The 17,083-nt window shown below is 50.3% G+C and overlaps 1 protein-coding gene across 1 annotated transcript in view; it reads right to left on the reverse strand.

The window, feature by feature from the left end:
- Positions 1 to 17,083, reverse strand: part of COL23A1 (collagen type XXIII alpha 1 chain) — a 161,421-nt gene that overhangs the window by 12,913 nt on the left and 131,425 nt on the right. Inside the window, exons 6-13 of the mRNA XM_084535250.1 lie at positions 10,726 to 10,752; positions 8,686 to 8,712; positions 7,959 to 7,985; positions 2,520 to 2,636; positions 2,077 to 2,112; positions 1,710 to 1,736; positions 1,258 to 1,284; positions 220 to 264 (exon numbers count right to left, since the gene is read on the reverse strand). Of these exons, the coding sequence (XP_084391376.1) occupies positions 220 to 264; positions 1,258 to 1,284; positions 1,710 to 1,736; positions 2,077 to 2,112; positions 2,520 to 2,636; positions 7,959 to 7,985; positions 8,686 to 8,712; positions 10,726 to 10,752 (333 nt within the window). The remainder of the gene's footprint in view (positions 1 to 219; positions 265 to 1,257; positions 1,285 to 1,709; positions 1,737 to 2,076; positions 2,113 to 2,519; positions 2,637 to 7,958; positions 7,986 to 8,685; positions 8,713 to 10,725; positions 10,753 to 17,083) is intronic.

Raw genomic sequence — 17,083 nt, forward strand, 5'->3', positions numbered from 1 at the left:
ACAGCCAACAAGCTGCAAACTAGGTAGCTCTGCCCAGAAAGCCTCAAGGCAGAGGGAGGGGTTATACGTTTCTTTTGGAGCTTTTTGTTCTTTTTACACGTTCAGGCAGAATTGGCACTTCTCAGCCTGCCCCAGCCATGATTTCTTGTGACAAGAAAGCTGGGGAGCAAAAGATGGTGCCAAGCATGTCCATTAGACAGAGAACGAGCAGAAACCTACCTTAGAGCCCGTAAGTCCTGGTTCCCCGGGGATGCCATCATCACCCTGATGAGACAAAACATATAAAGTGAAACACAAAGAGCTCGTACACACGTGCCATCGGGATCCAACACTTCATCCACCCCCATCGAGCTTTGGGCAGACCTGAGACCCACTTGTATTTGCAGGAGACCAGGGGATGGGAGCAGCACAGAGCCCAGGAGGCTGCAGCATGGTCTTCTGCTCCCTCCCAGCTCTGCCCTTGCCTCCTCTGCTCCTGGGGGTTTTCTGGGTTTCAGGTGTCATACTTCAGGGGAACAATGAAGTAAAACTGCCCCGTAGGTGCTCAAGAGGTTAATTTTGCCGGACAGTTATGAAAAATGTTAAGGATATTCTAGTCTGCAAAACACATATGGCCTTGTCTGTTTTGGGGCAAGGCAGAGAGAGGGAAGGGCTGGGCCCTGTCAGCACTTTGCTTTCTGCTGAAGGCAATGATTTATTCACTTCTCAGTGGCGCCAACAGCAGAAAACGTGGACAGCTTGGCCACGTGCATCTCCTGCAGTGTTCAACACCCCAGCCACACACAGCATCCATCCTTCAGAGCGTGGGAACCCCCCTCCTGCCCACGAGTAGCGACCACACCGAGATTGTGTGCGGCCATGCCTCACCATGGGCCCTCCCAGGAAACTCAGCCACCACAGGGCCTTTTGGGAGGTAATGTCCTCCAAAAGCTTCTCAGCTGAGCTTGAATTATTTGAGTGAAAGGGTTCAGACCTACTGCTTTGTTTGGCATTTGCTATTTCATTCTTTGTATATTGGGCAGATGTGATTGCAGCTTCTGGCCTGTTTGTCATCATGAAAGCCATGCTGAAGGCACAAGAGCATCTGTGCTGTGGGGTCACGGAGTTGTAGCTCTTTGTGGAGCACGTGTGAGAAACCCCAGGGAATGCCAGCACTGGGCCACTACAGGCAGCCGGGACTACGGCTTCCCCTCTGGCCTCTGGAAGTGGTTTCCCTGGGCTAGCACTGAACAAAGCAAAGAAAAATTCCTGTTTTACCTTCTTCCCTTGCATGCCGGGTTCACCCTTCAACAAGAACAAGCAGAGAAGAGAAAGAGGATTAGGGAAATAACAATAAAAGACCAGTCGTACTGATACTCAAAGCTAATTGTAAAGTTAAAATACTTGGCTCATGTTGACCTGCGTTATCCCTCCAAAACACAAGGAAGCACATCCCTACAGTGTGCTGACTTCCAACCCCTCAGCTCCTTCCAGCCCCCCTCATTTCACGATTTTAACACGGGCAGTGACTGCGCTTTTTGTGTAGGTGCCACGTTGACACAGACGCCTGCAGCTCCAAGGCAATGGCTAGTTCGATACCTCAGATATTCTGTGTCTGGTCAATACGGATGAGAGTAATTCCAGTGCGAAATAATTATGTTCATTCCCCCCACCATGCTGAAATATTTCAGGAATTCTTGTGAAAATGAGACAGATAACTTACTACCCACCTTTGGCCCTGGGGGTCCCCTGGCGCCCTGTTGAACACAGAAGTGCTTGGTTATATTTATTTGACAATAGGGTAAGACAGGATAAAAACATTTCCAAGAATATTTTGATCCCCATGAAAAAGTGACACAGCTGCCAATTTCCCATCTTCCCTTATAAATACAGCTGTGAGATCGCTGTGCTCCCAGCAGTAATAAATATTTTCTTACATGTGCAATCCGTGTAAGTAATTTTGGAGTCAGTGGCACATAACCACTTGCTGCGGGGAGCTAAAGGCTGAGGCACGGCACGCGGGGCGAGGGGCACGTACACTGGGCTCGCCCAAGTGCTCTGGGCAGAGCAACGCGAGCGCGTCTGGGCGATACTAACCATGAGGCCATCCTCTCCTGGGTCGCCTTTAAAACCCTGCAAAAGCCAAAGAAGTTGACATTGAAACCTTCATCCCTCATTCTCCAAAATGCCCAGTGATAACGAGGATGTTCAACAGGATTGTGTTTCAGCCTGTTTCTTTGCGAAATGAATTGCCAGTGATCTGGAGAGTCGCAATAGGTTGTCCAAAGGGACGAGATCCCCTCTGGGCTCCCTGAGTTATGGCCAGAGGCCACAGACACACTCTCCAGCTCCAGCCCATTGCTCCGAAGCTGGAGATGGAAACCCCTCCTGCTCCCTCACCCCATGCCCCAAAGCTTCGTGGTGTGAGCAGCCAACAGAGCCAGACAGGGCTGGGATGGCAGCACCGGGGAAGGGGATGCCCCGTCACCATCCTCTCCCTCACTGGGGTGGGGACCACGCTGCACATCTCTGGTCCTTACAGGGGGGCCTGGAGGTCCTCTTGGGCCATCCTTTCCTGTGTCACCAGGAGGCCCCCGGGCACCTGGGGGTCCTGGCGGACCAGGGGGGCCAGTGGCTCCTTCTCGACCTTGATCGCCCTGGAAGAAGTTCACACAGACATGGTGAGACGAAGTGGCGTGAGCAAGCCCCCGGCAGCTCGATGTTGGCGTGGGGTGCCCTCAAAACATGCACTGCATCCCTGGGCCACGGGCACTCTCCTGGTCCCCACCATCCCGGGGGTTAAGCTGCCAATTCAGGAGGCTGGGAGCAAGCTCGCTGCTGCTTCGAGCCCCTTGTGCTTGGTTCCTTCACCAGGATTTTGCTCAGTGCCTTCTAACAAGGTTTTATCTCATGAAGCCCTTGCCCAGCGACCATATGCATGGAAACCACCGATTCAATGTACCAAAAATAACCCAAACCCGAGGACATGCTAGCACGGAGCATGCACACACATCCAGAGCTTAGTGGACCACACCAAAAAAAAAAAAAAAAAAAAGCCACACAGAAAAAGGCAGCACTTAGTATACTTTAAGTACAGCCGTGGTCACACATTAACATCCAGCTTAGCTCACACCCCACTGGGATGCAAAGGAAAAAAGCAGCATTCATCTCCTGGTGCTTGCAGGGGCTCGGTACGTGCCGTGTGGGATGGGAGCACCGCGAGGGGCTTTGCTGCCCGGTTATCGGCTCCCAACCCACCGCCGGCTGCCACAGCCCAGCCCCAGAGCTGGGGCCGGGCACATCCAACATGTGGCTGCACAATGCAAATCCTCACGAAAAGGCCGTCTCGTAAATCTTTTAGCAACATCTGGATGGGTTACCACCGAGGCAGCAACAGGACTGCGTTTAATATGTGGTCCGCCCTCAAATCAGGGACAAGTGTGGGATTTTCAGAAGTCCTTAAGTGACTTAACAGCACAAATCCCACTGCCTTTCAACAAGACCCGTGCTCCTAAATCACTTACATAATTTTTTTAAAAATCCTATTGCAAATCCTGAAAACTGCATGCAATTATGTCAACTCCAAGAGTCTCCCACTGAATTTTTGCCTAATTAAAAAGTCACACTTAGAAGATGAGGATTTAGACAAGTACATTTTAATACGTTTTATAATACCAGCATTGCTCTTTGTCCCATGAACATTCATGGGACTTGTTGCTCGATCCCTGCTTCCCACAAGGGGCCAAATGCTGAAAACTCATCACTTCTACATCTCCTTGCTTTGCCAAAACTCCCCCTAAATTCTAACAGGGTTCACCGAGGGTGCTCCTAACAAGCACCTGAGCGTAGCTCATGGCAGTGGCAATGTGAACAGCAGTGCACCATCAGCCAGCAAGAGGGAACAAAAGCAGCCCAAAAAAACACAGCAAACCAGAGGGGGCAGATTCAGTACGTCTACCTTGAGCACTCGCCGGCTAAAGACAAGCTGATCGTTAGCCAGAAATCCGTGATTGAGGTGGGGAAAAACCATCTACAGCCCAGCAAAGTGGAAGGCAGAAGAGGAAAGAGCAAGGATTTAAGATCACAGCAGAAGAGCGAGTTTGAAAGGCCATCAAAATACGTAACAAATTCTCTTCGGTAATTAATTGATACGCGAGGAGGAAAAGATTTAGGTAGGCAACCCTGGTGGTTTTAACCTTCTGGATACCCTGGAGGCTCAGTAGGCAGCAAGGAGGCATAGGGAAACAAACATCTTTTCATGACTTTACGGCACAACAGGACATTCAAGGCTGCTGGGGTACGGAGGATTCCCCCCGTGGGGGTTTTCTGCAGAATGTGGAGCATTTTTCCAGTAAACCCACAGGGGATATATCCCAGCATTTCTCCTGAGACCAAATATTATAGTTTTTTTTTTTTTTTTTTTTTTTTTTTTCCCCCAAGGCTAAAACAAATACTGATGTATTCCCCAGCCTGCAAAGCACAGATAAGTCTCTCAGATTTATATGATGCAAAACCAATGTATTCAGACCATGTCAGTAGTCATTGCTATTGTCTTTTAGCCTTCCTACCTATCTATCTAGAGAGGAGCAGAGGAGGATTCCTTTCTCAGGATGTTTCTTGCTTGCTCCCTTTCTACCAACCATCCCCAGGTGCATCCACGGAAGGACTTGCAAGAGGAAAGCCCAAGGGATGGAGCAAAGCCACACCTGGGAGCAGACAGCACGCCCTCCAGGAACATTTTGGAAGGTTTATAAGGAAAGAAACCCTTGTTCAAATTGCCAAGAAGTTTGGCCTTTTGGCTAGATGTTTAAAATAACAAACACAACTTGATCTGGGGCTCAGCACCCTGTGGCCAAGCCCACCTCCTGCTCAGCAGCTCCCACCACGGCGTCTCCTCTGCTGCCAGAAGTCATAGCTGGGCTCCTTCAAAACATTCAAGGACAAGTGGAAGCCCCTTTGCTCTTGAGAGAGATTGAATCTGATGCTGCTGCCATGTGCACTGCACACCCACTAGCCCAGATGTGCAAGCATTCATCAGTCTCATCCTTTGTCTAGACACCTGAATTGTCAGTAAGAGCAGCATTGACCAAGCTAGGGTAATAAATTCAGATCATCACACTAAAACCATCTCAGGGAGCAAGTCTGGATTATAGAAACAGTCCTTCCAGAGGTGTAAGGCTATGTTTGATTTTAAGAGCAAAACACCAGCCTGAATAGCAGGGCACAGCGGTCCCAGCCTCAGCAGCGTCCTGCTTTGGCTCCCCCTTTCCTCCCCAGAGCAGAGAGGAGATCTGCTCTTGGTTTCTCCCTGTAAATGCACCCACGGGCATTGTGCCAGCGTGTTGGGTACGTTCAGAAGTTCACTTCCCACCCTGGTCAGCTATGGCCATGCAGCAGCCTCCAAGGACCCTCTGCAAGCCCTGAAGTCCACAGTACCTAAGACAACCCAATGCGATTTGCTTCCTCAGGTCTCCCAAAATCACCCTCCAACATCTGCATGAGGCACACTCACATGTGCAATAATTCGGGGTTTTGTCCCTGCTGGTAGCAGGTGTTAATTAGGGGCAGAAATAGAGGCAGTGCAGACACCCACGTATTCAGCAGCTAATTCCTAATTGCCCTCATCTCACTTCCATTGCCTGTGGTCCCTCCGAAAACACACCAAGTGCTACTCGTTAATCATTCCTAATGATAATATTTGTGTTCACTGACACACGCTATCCCAGCTCCATCTCCCCTAGCCATGCACATTTAGGAGCGAGGCAGCACTGGATGTATTCATGGTTATTTATCTTCCCGTTGATTTGATGACTTGCTGTGACATCTTTCAAAATCAGCTAAACAAAGCTACCACCGAAACTTGAGGAAGAAGATAGATTAAATTAAGAAATAAAAAATAATCTGGGCCAGATGGTATTGAGAAGTTTCATATCCAATCCAACCCGGAATGTCTGGAGACATAAAGGAAGCTGTTTTCACAGCCAGGCGCTGTTTGTTAGACCTACTCGTTCGGGGGCTCTGCCAGGTTTATTTCTCCTCTTTTCCTCCCAAGTTGTTTGTGAGACTTTTTATTATTCTTGTGCAAAGAGGCATGAACACATAAAAAAGTAAAACAAAAGTAAAATACAGTCTGGACAAATGCAGATCAGGAGAAAAAAAAAGAGAAAAATATTTTTATCGGTAGATTAAAAAGCAGGACAGACGTTACCTTGGGAGCCGACACCTACGTCTGTGGGTCCAGACCGAGCCTCTTCCCCGACAGCTCCTGCAGCAGGGCTGGGAGCTGCGGGCAGGAGGTGGGCTCCCAAATTCCCCAGCAGCAGAAACCATGGGAGCTTTGAAGCCTGGCGAGCATCTCCTCCGGCAGCATGCAAATCACCAGCCCTGCGTGGTGCCCTCTCCCGCAGAAGTTATCCACAGCTCCGGCCAAGGAGTAAAAACTCATGCCCTTGCGCGGCTGAATCACCTCTTAAAGCCTTTTCGGAGTACGTGGGTGGGCACTTGCAAGGCTGAGACCATACACCGAGCCCCTCCGCAGCCAGGGGGGGAATAAATCTGTGTGAGGGATTTTAGGGGCTCTCAAAGCCCGAGGATGCACCCAAGGAGCTGCTTCAGAAAATGGCAAACTTCAAAAAGTCACTGAGCAGCCTCTAGGGGAAAACGAGAAATGACTCCGAGGCATCTCTGGCCGTTAACCACTGAGGTCCTGGCCACGTTTCTGGCAATGCCATTGAAGGCCACCAGCCAGCTCTTGGCGCCTCCAGCTCCAGCAGAACCTGGGCACCAGAGCACCTCGGTGTGCAGGAGACTAAATTATCTGAAGTTTCTTGCCTTTTAAGCGTAGACCAGCAGTATCTAAGAAGCAATCACGTCCTACACTGCACGGGCCACCACCGCTCACTGAAATGCATATTGGCATAGGAGCCCAGTGCTCAGCCTTCCCGATGTCCAACAGATCCCCCAAACCATGAAATGAAAATGAAGCAAAACAGCCCCCCACTGGTGATCATTATTCCTTCTTCCCAAATCACAGCACAGGCAGGGGATGGATCGCTCTGCCCTCCTCGACAGGTCCCATGGCTGCTCAGCCTGGGCAAAGGCAATCGTTCAGCAGGGGCACGAGACACGACCCACCAGACAAGTCCCATCCTGGGGCTGGACAGGATAGCCCTAATCCTCTCCTGTCCTTGGGAGCCTGACTCAGGTCCAGTTTTGGTGTGACGGTGGTGGCTGGGATTTATTCACCCACCTCCCATGTGCAGATGAGGATCTCCTTGCACACGGTGCACGAATTAACAGAGCAGTTTCATGCCTCTCTTTGAGGCAATCGTACCGTGGGAGGGACATGCTATATGCTGAAGAATTTGAGCACTGGGGTTTTCCTCAGCATTCGGAGCATTTCTTCCCTGTGGGTTTCTGTGGGCACAGGAGCACCGGCTCAGCGTGAGCCATTTGCACAAAACTCCATTAATTTCTGTGTTATAGACAGAACAGTGTTCCCTCATCATCTAGATACTTAAAAACCTTTATTTTCAAAGGCAGACAAGACGTTGTCTGCATCCCACCATGCTGTCAGCAGGAGAGGACAAACCTCCAACCTGCACAGCGCTGTGCGGGCCCTGCCTTGGGATGCTGCCTTACTGCAACACGTTGGCACTCTAACACCCACAGAAAAGGAGCAGAGCTTCGAGAGGAACAATGGGGCTTGTCTCTGACACTGGAAGAAGGATTAAGGGATAGGAAAGGCCGGTAGCTGTGAAATTCTTCAAGAGGTACCTGAAGATCTTCAGCTCTTGTTTTCCCATGTTCACAGTTAGAAAAATCACCAATGCAAAGAGCTCCGATGGCAAAATAAAACATTTCCAGAGCTGTTACCATACCCCAGTTTGCAGGGACAAAGTAGCACGAAGCCCTGATGTGTGTGGTGACCAAGCCCGAGCGCATTTTAGAGTAAAACAGCACGCTGTGTCACTACTTACCCTTGGGCCGATGTCCCCTGCTTCACCCTGCACATCAGGCAAAACAGCAAGGGTCAGGCATTAGAGGTCAAATTTCAAACACGAAGGACCAAACGCAGGGGCAGCTGGACGAGGGAGCAGCACACAAGGGAAGTGGGAAGAGTCCTATTGCTTAACATATTCAAAACCAGGGAGGAGAAGGCTTCGAGACAACACAATAGGGAAAGATTCTGCCCTGGCAGGCGATGAAACAGATAATAAATCTGAAATAGCAGATTGTTTCCAACTCCAAGGCTCCCCTAGCAACTGCTTATGTCCTACATATGCAAGGACTAACATCACTTTCAGTACAGCGATGAGCTGCTCCGGCTGCTCAGATTTCACGGGAGGATGTCATGCAAACAGGGCGATGGAGCCCGCAGCCTTTCAGCTCCCTGCTCTTGGAGGGAAAGCAAGAGGAGAGCTGTGTGCCACTCCCCTACCCCTTGAGCAGTTAACCACAAACCCTGCAACTTGGACAAGCTTTAGGGCCGTGTTTCTTCCTCCTACATCTCTGCAGCTCCTTCTGCCCTCCCTTTCCTGGGGCTCTTCTGAAAGCAACCCAGGAACCTGCTGTCACGGCTCCACGTCCCAACCAAACCCAGCAGTGATGCCATGTTGGCATATTGGGGCAACCCGAACTCAAAGAATCACAGGAGAGTAAGGACACACAGCTGGTTTAATAACCACATGCTAAGGCAGTCTTTACCTTTTCCCCTTTTGGTCCTGGAGGTCCCTGGAAAAAAAACATAAGAAGGTGTGACAATTAAGGACAGGCAGAATCATCAGTGCGTATGCTCTTAGCCCAACATCAAAACCAAGGGGACTGCAAGAATTCACCACCCTGAGCCACGTTGCTATTACTGTAAGTCAAACACTGCTTTATAGGCACTGCTGGGAAACAGCGAGGAGGCTGTGCCTGCTCATGCTGGGACCGGGGACCAGAGGAGGACAGGGGCAGAGCAGGCAGCGTGACAGCCGCTCGTGAACATGTGATGCTGAAGAGATGCGAGACATTTCTTGAAGTATTAAATCACTTCTAGAAAAACACATGCTCAGCATATCATTACAACAATTATACATCTGTTTGAAATAAACAAGGAGGATAGGCTGCTTTCTTTGGCCTATTTGCTGAAGACATAAGTCATATTCCCTCCAAACAGCTCTGTGTACGACAGGCAGACAGAGACACGCCGCAGTCCCAAAGAGAAGCTGCGGGGCCAGGCTTTGATGTGCCTGCTCTGCAGCCTTCAGGCACAAAAACATCGAGTCTCGGTTCAGGCCAGCCCACGGTGCTCACCGAAGCAGGAGCAGTGTGGGAAGGAGGCAGGGCAGCAGCATCTGCAGCCCTGCACAGCATCCCAACTGCTGTTGGCTCTGAGCGAGCCTCCTGGCTCCTTGCTCCCATGAAAGAGATCACGAGCAGTCTGGTTTGAGTTTGGACGTTTGATAAGTTTGCTTTTACATTCAGATTCTCCCTGTCTCTCACCCAAGGGTCTTGCTCCTGGTCCAGCATGCACACCCTCAGCCATTCGCACCCCCGTTGGTGCAAGAGCACGGTGCTGAGGCTTTCGGCACCGCCGGTGCGGGGTTCTGCTAATTCCAAGCCAAGCCATGGGTGCAGTGCTGGGAGCTGCCCTTCCAGTCTCCCCCTTCTCTGCCACCGCCTTTTTTCTATTTTTTTTTAATTATTCACATTTACCATCTTCAAGTATAGGATAGAAAACAGGATAAAAAGCAACTTCAGCTGTTACAAAATAAATAATGTACAGCTATAACAAAATGCTCTCTAGCTAAAAATAAGCACCTGGAATAACTTGGCAATTGCGAAGACTGACTGACTTCTGCCCACTTTGGAAAAAAAAAATCAACAAAAAACCAACACGATTAGTTGAGGACCAAAGCTTGAAAAGATTTCAAATGGTGCCCTCTAGTGAACGTGGAATAAAGCGGGACTGGGAAACAAAAACCCAGAGGTAGCCGTGCGCTCCCGCAGCAACTGAAGGGTTCAGCGCTGGCCAGCGTTCTGCCAAAAGTCAACAAGGCTGTTTCTGTGAAAGCAGCAAGAAAAGAAAGGAGCACCCGACTATTCAGAGGGCTTCCGAGCAGCAAAGAAATCAAGAAAACAGCTCAGAAAATGAAGCCCAGGATGCTCCAGAAAGCACTGCATCACACAGCGCTAGGGAAACTCGCCTCTCACTCGAGCGCTGCGTGCCCGCGCTCCTTTGGAGCTGAATAAAGGCAGCTTGGAAATGATTCTTGCCATGACGCCACTTTGTGCTGCCAGCAGCCCGTGACCAACATCCCTGGTTTGCTTCTTCCAAGTAGTCACACTCGGTGCGCAGCCCACGGCAGGACGAGCCATGGAGCTCGTCCCACCTCTGGCTGCAGCAGAGCACAGGAGATCCGTGGCCGAGGCTACTTCAACCCATCATCCCCAGCCACCAGTGCTCAAAAAAGACTCAAACTTGCAGATTTCTAAATCCTATCTTTGGACAAAAGAGATTCAAACTTGTGGATTCCCAACTCCACTTTACCTTCAGCACTGGGATTGCCACCTTGTGTTTCACCCCCGCTCAGGGTTTAAACTTGCACAAGTTTCAGACCACAGACTAACTTTTCTAAACAAACTCTTCCCAGTTATACATATAGAAAATATTTGGATTTGGACCATATTTGAGGTTCTGCCCAGCCATTGCAGAGCAGCACGAATAAAGACGCGACACATTTGGCACTTGGTGCTACTTACTGGTTTGCCATCCAAGCCAAGGGGCCCCTGGAAAGGGAAGGAGAAGACAGCATTATAAAAAAAATAAAATTAAAGACCAACACTTTACAAACACAGCAATATCAGTCGTGCTCTGAAAGAGGCTCTGGATGCATACAGTACAGTCTTTGGCTATGTTACTTGTATACCTAATCCTTCATGCATGCGCTCCAGCAAGAAGGTTTCGCAGAAGCCGAGTAAGAGGCGACAACGTGCAGAGCACGGAGAGGCGTGAAAGGAAGCGACAGGGTTAGTGACAGGGACAGGGACGCTGCTCTGGCACAGCACGTGGGACTGCCTCAGGACTGTAAGGACTGAGAGTTCACACACCTGGTTTGGTTAAAGTGAGGGGGGAGCAATTCGTAGCAGCCTCGGAGCTGAACTGGTTGTTTTCGGAGAAGGGCTTGGTACAACCCTGCTGTGCGACGTGGGCAGCAGCCATCGCCCTCAAACCACGCTATTAAGTCTCGCTGAGGGGATGGGATGTCTGGCTGGGGAGGGAGGAAGGGTGCATCCATCCCACAGACTGATACCTACGTGCTCTGCTCATCTGCAGCGCCGTGAGGCTGGAAACACGCCTTGATTTGCGGGGCCGAGCACTGAGCTACCCCAGCTCTCCCCCAAGGTCTCCCTTTTTTAGGGTAACTGCAGGAGCACACAGTAAATCCCCGTGGTGAGAGGCTATTTCCCCATCGTTCCAGGCACATGGTCCTTGATTAACACAAGCTGCTGAATATCTCGTGTTGTAGGAAGCCTTCTTGTGAGAAAGGATGGGTGTGGGGAGGGGAAGAGCAGGTGCTCTCATGCCCACAGACAGACGCAGCTACCCTGCCGCCAGCTGGGGATAAGGAGAAGCAGCACAAAAGCTGTGGCAGATCCCAGAACGGCATTCCCTGATCCACTGCCTGCAGCCTAGGAACTTGAGCCCTTTCCTCATTTAAACCCAAAGATGACTCAGCCCTGCAAATGTTTCCCGAAGAGCTACGGACTGATGGCTGTGGGTCCACACAGCACTGGGCCTCCTGCTTCCACCATCCCAGGCTTCCATCATCCCAAATACAAGCCCAGAGTTGTTTTCCTCTCTGTCTGCTGCAAGCACGATGGCTGTGCTTGCGAAAGAGAGCCTGGGTTAGCACATCCCACACCTGCACACGTGTGGACATCTTCACAGCTTGCTCTACAAACGTGCTGGGCTCACACCTCCTCCCGCACGGAGGACTCATCTCCTCTAAGTCTTAGGGAACTGTTTAGGGTGAACCTTCTTTTAACTTAGCTTAAATCTATGATGTTGAAATGGATTAAAAAAGAGAGAAAAAAAAAATGTTGGCAAGAGGACCCTAACGGCCGCATTAAAATAGCATCCTTCCAGCTCCCAGCTCCAGCCATCAGTAAGGAATAAATCAGTCTGCGGCAGCCGTGTGGCTGGGCTTGGAATATAAACCCTGGGATGTGCACAGCTCTGTCGGGACAGAGGCAAAGCCAGAGGACTGAGTCCTGGATGAAAGATGTTCACCTGAAAATAACGGGGCTTCCTACACGCACAACATTTCCAAATTTACCCAACAGGTTACATTATTTACATGATATAGATTATTTCTTAAGAGGAACTACCGGTGCACAACTGCTACGTAGCATTAACAGAAGGTACAAGTGAATGCAGCCATATCCGTCAATACAAAGGCTTACGTAGCTTGGCCAAACTACTCCTGCCCTGACAAACACCCCTCCATACTTTGTCTCACCACGTTTCTTTACATCGTAACACTTGGGCAAGGCACCAGGTCCACCAAGTTTCTTTCCTGAAACTAAGGCTGCTGGAGATGATTCACCTGAAACAGCCATCGGTGATGTGCAGAGGAAAAAACTGGGACCTGAGCAAGGAACGCACAGGACGCCCGAGTTCTCAAAGAAGTAGAAGTCCCACGCATTTAAAAAAAAATTATTAAAAAAAAAAAAATTACAATAGCAATTCATCAGCTTCTAGCTATTCTTGTATCAGTCCACAAAGGGACATCCAGAAGGAAATAACAATGGCCTATTCAAAGGATGTTTGTTTGAGGGAAAGCATTTAATGCTCGAGAGAAACAATATTCATGGGGCTTTCAAAGGGGCTCCGGGCCAGCCGCTCCGCTGAGCGGACAGCGCTGGGACCCAGGCTCGGAAACCTTTGGTCAGCCTGGGCTGGGGACCCGATGGCTGTGTCCCACCATGGGGATGCAGGAGCCAAGGCACCGCATGGCTGAGCGGCCAGGGAAGTGCACGGGGAGGTGAGGGGACAGCATCGGAAACCTGGGCTCGTTGAACGCAATTTTCAGGAGCACCCACGCATTGAGATCGTCACCATCTCTTCCTTGACTTCTGCCGTTTTAATTAAACACGAAGCGATCTTTAGTTTGTTTGCTAAGTAAGGAACAGAAAAACATCAACTCCCTATTTCCCCCTCAAAAGCCACCTCTGTGTAAGTTTTCATTCTAGAGGAACAAAAATCACTTCCACTGAAACGACCAGCACAAAGCTTATGGGGAGGGTGAGCTCTCCGCACACCCTGAGCAAGAGGAGGCATTGCAGCAGCTTTTTGCCTAGGGATAAATTTCACTCATGCCTTTGCCCATGCTCTAATACAAGCCTTTTGCTCCCATTTCAGCTTCAGAGGAAGGGGATGTGCTCGGTTACAATTAAAAAAAAAAAAAAAAAAAAAAGAGCCTAAAGAGCCTTTGTGTTTGTTTGTTTGTTTCCATAGCAAACGCTCAGGAGGGTCAAGACGTAGCACCAAAATTTTTGCAGCGGCAGGTGATTTCACCCAATGCTGAGTGTCTGACGGCTTGGGAAGAATTTTACGTTCAGCCAAGAGGGAAGACATAGAGCTCATAAGCAAGCCCTGATTCACAAGCAAAAGCTCTTGCAATAAGTAAACATTTCCCCGCTCCATCCCTCACCCTGCCCAGGGAAAGGCTGGGTGCCAGCCTGGCTAGCCAGCCCTCTGCCTTCCTCCCCCAGTGCCATCGCTGCTGCTGGTGGGGATGGACTCGCTCCAGCAACATTGCAGGAACGTTAGGAGGAAAACATGGAGTGAAAATGCAGCCAGAGATTAAGAGGACAATCCTTCTGAGTTGGGCAATCTTCTCTCATGGTTATTTTTAATGTTTCCTGCTCTGCTAAAAATTAGCACAGGGGTCGGAAGGAACCCTGCAGTCAAATTTTAACAGATTCAAAGGGCTGCCTTCAATCTCTGTCTCTGTGGTTTCGAAAAATCGTAAAATCTTAAATTTGAAAAGGAGGAAAGTGTCAGAACAAAAGGACATGGCAATATTTTAGCATCGCCGCGAAGGGCCCGGGGTCACTGGGCGTTGCGAATGCTGCGGCTGGCAGCGCGGCACAGCCGGGGAGCGGGGACCGTCCCTTCCTATAGGCTGCAGTGTAAACCCTATAGGCTGTGCCATAAATCCTATAGGCTGCACCATAAATCGTTGTGAACGGGATGGTGCCCGCTGGCAATACGGTTCCTCAGCACATTTTTGCATTAGAAGGGAGCTCTGGCAAAGGCTGTGGGTGAGCACACCCATCCAGCCCCGGCTGTGCTGGACAAAGAGAACTTTGAGAATGCGTTGGTTTGTCCAGGAGCAAGAAACCTTTGAGGTTATTGGGATAAATGGGGCAGACCTGGAGAAGTCACGTCCCACCCTGCCCTGTGATGTCCGTGCTGTGGGTCATGGGTTTGTGCCGGCCATTACTTGGAGCAAAACCACACCAAACGTCACGAGGAAAGCAAAGAAACCAGCCAGGCTCCTCCAGCTTCACCACCACAGGAAGAGGGGAGGAGAGGGGCTGAGCAATGAAAAGAGGGGCTGAGCAATGAAATCTGGGACCTCTGACAGCACCTGAGAACCACCAGCACCAACTGCAGGTGAACCGAGTACAAGAAAGGGGCGCTGCCAGATGTGTCCTCGTCCTCGCCCCCATCACCGCTGCCTCTCCTCCTTCCCTAAAGCCTCAGGACAGGACCAAAACCACATTTCTACTCCATCCACCACGAGAATCCTTTACCCTCCTGAATAACAGCATTTAAATGCCTGCACGGAGGTGGCTGACGCCCTACCGACACCATATGTGAAGAACTTACCTGGTGTGCGCACTGACGGCAACATCACCGCAGGTGACAGCTCTGAGCCCAGGTCCCTTTGGGGATCACTGCCCTGCACTTATGTCTGTAGATGTGTGCTCATACAGTAATGGAGTATATATTACTGTACATAATATAACATTTTATAGTATTATATACAGTATTTATAAATTCCGTCAACATGAACGTGCTCATTAATAATCTTTGCTTAATAATTTACTCTGTTTGTTAACATTAAATAAAGCCACTTCAGTGTAGTCCAATAGAAATTCTCCTTTGGTCCACGGCTGCACGCAAACCTTAAAAACTACTTTTTTTTTTAGGAGACCTGCTGCCCCACGAGGGATACAAGCCTGATAAGGACCAGGCGTGTGTTAACAAACCAACCCCTCAAAATCTGTGCTCTATTCCAAAAAATAAAAAAGAAAATCTGTCCTCAGACTGCTGGGCAGCCTTCTGTCCATTCTTTGATAGAAACAAAGCAGAGACGAGCAGTAATTTGCTAAAAACTTCACCCATAATGCAAACCAGACCGTGGGGCTCTGCAAGAGAGCCGCCACCTCGGAGGCTGGGCTGGGCCACGCGCGGCACCCGGTGGCTGCGAGCCGCCCACCACACAGCCATCCTCTGCAAGGAGATCCCAGCGCCCTCATGCAGGACACTGATGCTTGTGAGGGATCTGAAATCCTTCAAAAATAGAAATCAAGGAAAAAGTAAGCCCAGACCCTACTCTGGGGGTGTTTTTGGGGGCAGCATCAGGCCCTGTCCACCGCTCAGCCCCTCCGTAGCATCAGCAGCGCAGGCTGCCTGGAGCACGACAGCTCCCAGCTCTCTTCCCAGATGCCAACAACGTTCATCAGGGGTTTGTCATGGAGATAAGGGACTTCTTCCCTTTCAATAGCTGCCTCAAACACAAAACTAGCCTCCTTCCATCTATTCACAGAACTCCCCCATTGTTTTGCCAGACATCTTCTCAAAGACGCCCACGAAAAATGCCTGGGAGCAAAACTAACGCTGACCAGTCCAAAGGGGGGGAGAGAAACCACTGCACCAGGGCAGCTCGCTCCAATTTGTGAGCGAGCCTGCTCGGACCAAACACACAGCGATGCCAGAGCAGAGCCAGGGGTCATCCCCTCCTCCTGGCACACGGGGCATCGAGGAGCCACCACAATCGAGTTCCTCAACTCGGGGCCAGCTCCTGCTCCCCGCGCGCAGGCACGCCAGATCGCCGCATCTGCGCCGAGCGCCAGCTCGCAAGTGAGCGCTCCGTCATCTGTGCATCACATGGCACCGGTTCCCTTCCAAAACAACAAAGTGCTTTTATGGAAGAAAGAGTCCCCTGACTTCCCCCAAATTTCTGAGGTTTAAACGAGTTCCATGTGTACCGTGCGACTGCTTCTCGCAAGCGCTGGGTGCCCAATTGGTTCGGGAGATATTTTGCATTTAATTTGCATTCAATGTCCAGCTAAGAGAGGAGACAGCCTCTGTGGTGGGAATGAAATTTTGACGTTGGGAAGCAATTGTTTGGGAGGAATACTGACATTTGAAGCAAACACTTCAGCCTCTTACTGTCTTTGTATTCTTACCCTGCCAGTGCCATCCCAGCTCTCCAGCTGCACTGGGATTACTTCTCCCTTGTGGTCGATGAGCAGACTTCTTGGGTTTTCTCAGTTTCCTTCTGCCTACAAGCCAAACCTCGGTACCAGGTGGCCGTGTCCAAACATACCAGAGACAGACACAGATGCACTCGTACCCAAAGTGGTGAACCAGAGAAAACAGGGCAGGAAGCCAGAAACCAGAGCCCTGCTTCCAGCAGGCACTCGGGTGGCGAAGGACCTCTTCCACCACCCGTCCTTGCAGCCAGCTTCCTCACCAAGCCTCCTCCTACCCCAACCAGCTGGGGCCCAGGCGGCCACCTCGAGTCATCCCCAAATTGCCACGCGTGCTTAGTGTCAAAAATCCACCCGTGCAATTGGGGCAGAAAAACCCTCCTTGCAGATGTCACTGGTGCCTTGCGAGGTGCTCCCCTCCGCTTGGCCAGAAGTGCTGGAAGAGAAAAGGGAAGCCCAGATAACCAAATGCATCTGCAATTCCTCTTCTGTGTGGGATATAAGGCAACTTTTTTTTTTTCTTTCCCCTGTGCAAGATTTACCTCTAAATCAAAAGAAAAATAAACAGCTGCCTTAAGAGCTGCTCTTTACAAAATCATTGTTGTGTCCT

The sequence above is a fragment of the Aythya ferina genome (genome assembly GCF_964211825.1).
Source record: "Aythya ferina genome assembly, chromosome: 14".
Lineage (NCBI taxonomy): Eukaryota > Metazoa > Chordata > Aves > Anseriformes > Anatidae > Aythya > Aythya ferina.